Genomic DNA, 8,884 nt, shown 5'->3' with positions numbered 1-8,884 from the left:
CCACTGACAGGACAACTTTACAGTTGTACACCATTATAAATCTGGACGAGAGAACTATGTCAGGGACTGGGTCCTTGCATTTGTGAGCCACTGAAACATACAGTCTCGTCTGCTTTTCCTATTGGTGCAGTACACTACACTTTCACCTACCGCCTGACATGACAAGTTTTACAGTTGTACCCCATTTGATTCTGGACGAGGCACTCTGTCAGGGATTGGGTCCCTGTCTTTGTGTGGATCATCAAAACACCTAGAATATAACATTTTCCCCCTTTTTGATGATGACACACAAATATTCCTCACACTGAGTTTATTCATTCATTTACCCTGTCGTCAGTCTCAATAACACGGATTTGGTTCCTTGTTAGATCTCTAAGTTTGTTAAATCATCAAAACTTAACATCAACTACAAAAAAACATTTCCCCCTTCTTTTTTTAGGATAACAAACTTATTTACCTTATTTCCCCTTTCACTAGTTCCTCTTATCGACATGACTCTTCAGGTAACTGAATTGGTCCCCTTATTTTCATCATCCCCGAAGTTTGTCAAATTACCAAAACTTCACATCAACAACAAAATAGCATAGGTCATTAGACTGAAGGTTGAAGAAATTAAGATCCAAAAATATTGTATCATGGATGCTCAACTATTTTTAGTTTGAAAAGTGCCACATAGAGTGGTGCTTAGTTAATATATTTTATTGAGTTAGTAGATTTTGTACCTAAATAATATTGTGTTTATCACAAAAGTCAATGGGTGCTTAAGCACCCATAATATATGCTTGTCCGCCACTGGGTTAACCATAATAATTACGCCTCAATTCGAGATAAGTTGGGATAAAAAGAAACTTTCATTAAAGGCCATCTATATGAGTTATAGTTGTTGGTTTGGCTTGCACAAAATCCATTAAAAAGCTTTCATGCTTTACAAGTCAAAAGTAATTTGATGCAAAAACAACAATTTCAAATATATTTTTTACGAATGTGTCTTTATTATAATATTAGTTTAAGGAGTCAATAATATATATCATTTGATTATATGACATGCTTTTTTCGCTCTTGAAATAAGAAAAATATATTTATTTAAGAGAAAATACATAAAGTCCTCATTAAATTTAGACCTTATTTTGAAGTAGACACTTAAAGTTTGCAGGGATCATATTACCCCACTGAATCATTTTCAACCAAACTAAATACGCCCTTTTTAGCAATTTCTACTCCAATTCTCCACGCATGTCTCTCACCCCCTAATAAAATAATATAATTATTTATATTTTTCTACCCGTTTTTATGAAGGCCGGGTTCTTAACTTGACCCGTTCACATTTTAACCTTTCCTCCTAATCAACTTTTTTTTCTATCTTTTCTTCCCAAAATTGTGATATTGAGTGATCTGAAGTAAGATTGATGCAATTTTCACTCTTTGGGCTATTTCAATTCTTACATAAAATTAATATTAATGAGTTCTAATTTATTTGTATCGGTTAATGAGGCTGTTCTGAGAGAATCTAGTGGAGTATGAACAATAAATATTTTTGAGGTCAATCTCTTCTTTTTGCTTTGTGTGTGTTTTGTCTGAGTTTTTCTTCAATTTTTGAATAATATTATCAGTGGACGAAGGAGAAGCTAGCATCGGCCTGTGGTATCCTCTTTCTGAAAATGGGTTTTTATAAAAAAAAGTCAGAAATTCGAGGATTGTTGTTGACTTAATGTAGTACTCATCTTGTGAAAGTGAATTGAAGTTTGAGAGATATTGCAATGTTGACTCGTCATGGCACAGTAGCAAGCTTCAATGGCTATCAATGGTGTTTGAATTAATTTGGGGAAGATGGGTCTTCTTCTAAAATAAAGAATTCAATTTACAATGCCACATGGCCGCTTTATATTGATTTGGGGTTGTTTTGTAAGATACTCACGCGCCTTGGAAATGTGAAAACACAGCAGGTGTAGAAGCAGGTCAAAATGGCATATTTAGTTTGATAGAAAATAGTTCAATGGGATAATAGGACTTTCGCAAACTTTAAGTATCTACTTTAAAATAAGATCTAAGTTTAATGGGACTTTATGTATTTTCTCTTTATTTAATGATGCTGAATAAGATATTCCTCCTCTGCTCCTCCTTTTTCATGTAAAGATGTCGAAGGGATGAGATAGACACATTTAGAGTTGATGGAGAATGATTCAAGAAACGCAAATAGTAAAGAATCTTACCATAAACTCTTACAATTATATATAAAAAAAATAGACAATAATTATAATTACTCCATATCAGAGTTGCTTTCACGTACGAAATGCACTAAGCTTACAATTGGATATTATTCTTATGTATGTAGGAGAATTATTCAAAAAATGCATAATTGAAATGGTATATAAAGACCAATTCTAATGGACATATTAAGTAGCTTTGAAATGGGAGGAGATCAAAAGAGAATCCATTATTTTAATCCATGTTGACATTATTTAATACTACTACTACTAGTAGTTATTATTTAAGTGCAAACAAGAATTAACATAATTTTTCCTTTTTAAATGGGTATCAATGTTGCACATGAATAAACATTAAGCAGCTTACGGACAACTAGGTCCATAGTACACTGATAGTGGATGCAATTTAATGGTGTCTTTTATTGATCACCTAAGTCGATGCTGTTCGAGGAACATAGTATTATTGCACAATTAGGCCATGTAACAAATCGAACATCATTAGGTCTTGAATAATCTAAATCTTCATTTTGTATACATATATCATATATCAAAGCAGAGAACTCACTTAAAATTAGTATTCGAGAAAAGTCTTCTACAGTTTAAAAAATCAAAAAGATAAATACTACTATTTTATATCTTTTTATCCAACCTACAAGAAGAGATCACACGTTAAATAAGGGTGTAAATGGTAAAACTATATAAATATCAGACCAATTTTTAACAATATGATCTAAGATTGTCTAACGATAATCTTGGCTTAAAGGTTTATTTCAACTCAATCAGTTATGAAAATTATGATCCAAATAGTTCTCAAACTAGCTCAAGCAACATAAATATATTATTCCTAACATACATCTAGTCCTATTCACAAAATTATTTTTCAGCTTTCTTTTAAGTTATCAGTAGTTACCTCTAGTTAATTATACATTATTAAACAACCTTCATTGCTACATTTTATAGAACCTTCATGGAAGATAGTCGACGAGTGAAGTGAAATTCAAACCATAAGAACCGCAAAACAGTTCAGACTGACCAGGTCTAGTTGGGTAATTCCACTCGCACAACTACCGGCTGTAAGTGGAAAAACTTCTAAATGTCCATACATATGTTTTCAGCTACTCCAACTGAAATTCTCACCTGATACAACCATTTAAAGAATGTTGGCATAGCTACTACTTAACTCCTCAAAAATCCCATCAACCACGATCTAGTGTAAAGCATAACTAGAGAAAAAGGAGTTCCTGTCCAAATTCTATCACATTCAACTCAAGAAAAACAATGTTTATAAAGAGCATAAACAGACGAGAAGTAGGAAACAGAGAATTTTAGAACATATCCAAGACTTCAGTATAGAATTGGTTTCCAGCAAAATGGACAGAAAAAGGACTGGAGCGATCAAAGAGACATGATTGAACTTCAGCCAATAGCTAGTGAATTACTGCACAGATATAGTAGAATAGTTGATGTAAACTGGTGTAAGAAGAATTGCCCAGAGCAGTGAGGCCATATCTCAAAGACGAGAATCTCAATCAGCTGAACACCTTGGGTGCAGGCAGTCAAAGCAAGCTCTTCTACTGGAAAGGCCAATGGCGAGCGGTCCTCTACATTCATGCATATTCTACAACTTTGATGAGTGAAACTACTAACGGACACCCCACACTATGTATGTCAGATAATGAAAAAAGAGAACTTAATTAAAAAATGAACGATGAAGTTTAACAGAAATAGATGTGACTGTTTTTTAAGGTAAAAAGGGGGTTATACAAGGGGCACCTTTGAAAACAAAACACTAGCTTTGTGTGGAGAAGTAGAAAAAGTAACTTAAAAGTTTCAAAAGATATTAGTCACTCTTAAAGGGAACATTTTAATAAAATTGTAACCAACTCTTTATCCTTGATAGACAGAAAGAAATTATGGAGAACACTCCTTTAAAAGAGGACTGATATTTTGACAGGTGATATTGAAAGAGTGGGCGAAAAGAAGGGGCCAAAAAGCAAAATGAAGCAGCTAGCATATAAAGTCAAAAGGGAACCAAAATTCTCATGAGCATAGACTCGGACACTGCCCTATGAACCCAAAAGGAGCACCATTCACAATTTAGTTTAAAGGAGAACATCAAATCCCCAAACTCCTTGGAACAGATTGTACCTGCCAGTCGTGTGTCATGCCAATCCTCATCCTTAATATGAACTTAAAGAAATACCACTATAATTTGAGGAGAGGCGCGTCATATCCACAGAGATTCAAGAAACAGAAGCATCTAGCAATGTAGCCAGCTGGGATCCACAATCTTCAAAATTGAAGATCCCGCAGCAGGGCAGTGAAGAACGAAACCACAGAGTGTAGAAGCAGAAAACCAATGAAGCAGTACCAGGAAGACACCTCGGCACAAGAAAACAAAACATAAATCTTTAGCAACATTCTTTGTGATTTTCTTCATAAAAAATAACAACTACCATAAAATCCAAAATATAAACCCTTATGATATTAGGTTCTTAAAACGGGTAACATTAAGCAAAAATAAAACCAACACTAACGATACCAAAGCAAGAAGTTAAACTTAACCAAAACCACCAGTTTAAGCCGAGGGCATGGCCTCACTTACACAGTTGTGATTAAGTCAAGGACAGTAACACAAATCGAAAAACTCCAGGACATGTCAGGCTATCATCTCTTTCATTCAGCTTCGGCTTCTGTGACGCTCTTTAAGTCCATTTCTGCATAAAATCAGCGTATAAATAAGAAAAAGAGAACCTTAATCATAATCTTTAGGAAAAAGCAAATAAATGTCCAATCATGAGAATAAGTTGTAGCATATCCAAAGACTTAAATCAGGTATATATATTATAAAAGAGAAGTCTCAGCTGTGTTCACATAGAAAAGAACCCTAAATATGCAAATAGAGGCTTTACCCATTAACATATGGAGCTTCTTCTCGGCCGCGATATGGAGAACGGCTATAGCTGCGACCACGTGGTGACGGGCTTCGGCGCCTAGGGGAACGCCCATGAGGACTGTAACTCCTGCTTCAGGAAGAGGAAAATCAGCAAATTCCATGTAAAGATTATCACAAATATTGGGAGGATCTCAAATTGTTCACGGATTCCTAGTCAATGATACATCAGTTTCTTACCTACGACCATAACTTGGGCTCCTGCGGTATCTAGGAGGGCTCCGACTTCTACGTCTTCCTGCTCCGGGACCCCCACGCGTTCTGCACTCACGAGCAAAATGACCTGATTCACCACATTCGTAGCACTTCAAATCAGAGCCTCCAGATCGACCTTGACCCCCTCCACGGCCCCCACCACCTCCTCCTCTAGAATTATGTGAAAGCTCCACTCTCCATCCATTCTTACCTATGTCATAGAATCAGGGATAAAATTCCATCAAAGGATTGCTTCGTAGCTCAACATATCACCAGTGTTTAGAAATGTTAAGGCAAGAAACAAATAGACAGAAACACATGTATATACTAACTAAATTGAGGTTTAATCTCAGAGCAAGGCCAAATATAGTATGACCATCACAAAGATAAAAAGAAACTCATTCAGAAAGCTTTATAATATGCATCAGTTTATTCAAACAATCAAATAACCATACCATCCAGCTCTTTGATTGCATCTTGTGCATCCCGTCGATCATCGAAGTCAATAAAAGCGTAGCCAGGGGGACGTCTTGCAACCCAAACACTGTAAACAAATTTGTGAGTTTAGGAATGATGGAATGGTAGCAGTTGAATACCATAAATATTATGTCTAAATTGCAGGTGAACTGCAACTAAGTCTCTTAAGAGATAAAAACTTATGAGAAAATGGCTCCCACCTAGCCAGGCTAGACTCCCAGGTCTTCAACTAACAAAGGAAAATGTCATTTATGACTTCATTGTCTATAATAGGGATAATGTTCATGCAAAAAGTTAAAACTCCTATTTGGAGGTTACATGATCTTTACAGTTTTCTTTTTGAAAGAATGGTAACTATGTAAAGGAGAGATGGAGCATGAGGACTTCCCATGGGGTCACCCATTCTAGTAAGTCTCTAGCCCAAGCACAATTTTCACACAACTATTTACATAAGCATTTGCTAAAAGCATAAATAACAATAACCATTCTCATGATAGTTGCTCTATCCACAAAAGTACAATCACAGACAACGTTTCTGATGATATTCAACTGAAGAACAACTTTAGCTCGTATGAACTGACCCATACATTTCGAACTGCCTTTAAGAATTCCCCCCTTTGCCAATTAATTTAAAATGTGAATATATGTTCATATCCTTCTGATTGCTTACAGGGTTCTTTTCTTTTCAATGGGTCACACTCAACTGTTCCTTCCACTTTTCTACTTTTCCAGCAAGTGCAACTTAATTTTCTCAAGCACAATATCTATAACATGTTCATTTTTTTTGATCGGTGAACAATATTTTTTTTGATGACTAGGGAAACCCACAGCCGCTACCCTTTGGGTGCGCACAGGGTAAAACCCCCGCTCCTATGCAATAGCTCGCAAACCACATAGGAGAGGTAACCCACACTAGGCAAGCCCGGTGCGACGAGCTCGACCCAAAAGGCAAACCCCTTGCTTTCGCTGGCAAGGGGTTTCGAACTTGAGACCTCCAACATGAAAGTCCCAAGCCAAAGCCACTGGGCCACCCCGAAGGGTGATCGGTGAACAATATTTGCAACATGTTCACTCATTTTGCAAAGAATAACAATACAGAAAGAGGTCAACTTTTTTTCATTCTGTTCAACGTGCTTATCACAACCCTGTCCCTCTTCAACCAAGACCCGAATATAATTTAGTTCAATCAAAAATTATGCATGGCCAGAAAGGTAGACACGAAGCATCTTTCCATCCTTTGTAAAATCCCAGGGGAGAAACCTTCATTGAAGACGAAGGTTCAAATACCCACAGAGACAAAAAGCACTAGATCGTTTCTTCCCATCTGCCTAAGCCTCGGTAGACTTAATTAGATGGTACCTTTACTGATGAGAGATCTTAGCAAGTATTGGGTGGAATAATCGAGGTGGACGCAGTGGCTCAGATATCATTCTTATCCAAAAAAAGTTAAATACTATTATTATAAGTTGTTTATGCCTTCCACCCTACTCCTATAAGAACCAATTTGAATCCAAATTTCAAACAATCATAAGCATCATATAATGGAGATAAAGGAATCAGTATTAATGGGCTTTAGCAGCAACGTCAATGGCCTAAGGTGGTACGCCTCAACAAATTAAAACCAACAACAGAAAACAAATTGCACAAAAGTCAATTATGATGGGCACTTTAATGACTCAAAATTTCAACAAGGGATGGTGAGGATGAAGGGAAATAATAAGGGGAAGATTCAGTTGTCCACTACAACCATGCATACCAATCATGAAGAGATGTAAATCTTGGAACTTCCTTTACCTTCTTATAACTCCAAAGATGCGGAATTCATCCTCAAGCTCTCTTTCACTGACCCTAGGGTCCAGATTTCCAACATAGACTCTTGACATTTTCAATACACACCTACTATTGGGAAAACAGAAAAGTATGTCAACTCTCAACATTAACAAGACCATCAAGAAATTTAATACCAATCACAAAACACCATGGTCCTGGTAACATAACAATATCCTCAAACTATATATATGGCATAAGCAGAAGATAAATAAATAATTGAAGAGTTTTAAGTAAATGAAACAACATATGATTGCTACATCAACATTTTAAAAGGAAGATGGATTTTATCCCATTCACCTAAGTTCGACAAATAAACTATTACATATCTAACAACTAAGAAAAGGCAATGCAACCAAAGCAATAAATTTAGCTAGACTCTTCCCCAGCACTAACCTACATTTCCAGGATGAATTCGAGACATTTTATTTCAAATTTACTGAAAATTTTAGAGAAAAAAACTCACTATGGGAACTAAATAGCTCCTATATTAACCTAACGAGCTATGCAGAAATTTACGAGTTCAGTCAAATGAAACCCTAGATACATCAACAGCTCAGTAAATCCTTGCTCCAATTTCCGCCGAAGACAAATAAGAACAAGAAACAAAAAGGGAGGGGTGAAGACAGACATCTTTTCCCTAATCAACCAAAAATTAAGTAAGAAAAAAGGTTAAAACGCAGCTAAAAATCTACTGCAAATACATTACAAGTTAATTGAAGAATCTAGCAAGACAACAAAATCAGTAGAACCTTCTCAGAGATTTATTACACCAGAAATCTGTAAGACCGTTAAAGTTCCAGGAGAAAAAGGGAATATTTTTCCTCCAATTCAGTGAAATCAGCAATAATTTCAATACTAGATGAGTTAGAACTGCAGAAATTGGAAAAGGAGAGGCATACCTGAAACCCTAGCGGAAAACGACACTGCAGTGAAGAAGAAGGGCTTGATTTGGTGTTCTATTGAAACAAAAAGTGGCTTGACCCAATAATGCAAATTGTTGGCTTTTATTACTCCATCAAAAGTCACGGGTCAAATAACTATTAAATCATCATAAATGAGTAGTTTTTTTTTTTAGTCTAAATTACGAAATACAATGAATTTATATGTCAACAAAAATAGATATTTACATATTATATTCCACCAAATTCAACTTCTACTTTTTTCTAATATACTCCCTAGACCCTAATACATGAGAATTTGACAATTTTACCCTTTTCAAAAAAAA

At 35.7% G+C, this 8,884-nt stretch overlaps 1 protein-coding gene across 5 annotated transcripts; it reads right to left on the bottom strand.

The window, feature by feature from the left end:
• Window positions 1-3,439: 3,439 nt before the first annotated feature.
• Window positions 3,440-8,638, bottom strand: LOC125826126 (serine/arginine-rich splicing factor RSZ22-like). Of its 5 annotated transcripts, XR_007442925.1 has the most exons (7): window positions 8,559-8,617; window positions 7,624-7,731; window positions 5,808-5,896; window positions 5,338-5,563; window positions 5,117-5,230; window positions 4,353-4,921; window positions 3,440-3,805 (listed from the first exon to the last, which is right to left on the bottom strand). XR_007442925.1 is itself a non-coding variant. In XM_049505430.1 (6 exons), exons 2-6 carry the CDS (start codon window positions 7,710-7,712, stop codon window positions 4,885-4,887), a joined length of 555 nt encoding a protein of 184 aa, XP_049361387.1. In that variant the 5' UTR covers window positions 7,713-7,731; window positions 8,559-8,617; the 3' UTR covers window positions 3,440-4,884. The 5 variants fall into 5 exon arrangements, 4 of the variants coding, with proteins under 4 accessions (XP_049361387.1, XP_049361386.1, XP_049361389.1 ...); XM_049505430.1 differs by having other exon boundaries at window positions 3,440-4,921; XM_049505429.1 differs by having other exon boundaries at window positions 3,514-4,921; window positions 7,624-7,728; window positions 8,559-8,638.
• Window positions 8,639-8,884: the final 246 nt, after the last annotated feature.

This window comes from Solanum verrucosum, unplaced genomic scaffold (genome assembly GCF_900185275.1).
Source record: "Solanum verrucosum unplaced genomic scaffold, falcon-dt-bn FXZP01000060.1, whole genome shotgun sequence".
Lineage (NCBI taxonomy): Eukaryota > Viridiplantae > Streptophyta > Magnoliopsida > Solanales > Solanaceae > Solanum > Solanum verrucosum.
This window is presented reverse-complemented; position numbering and strand designations above follow the sequence as displayed.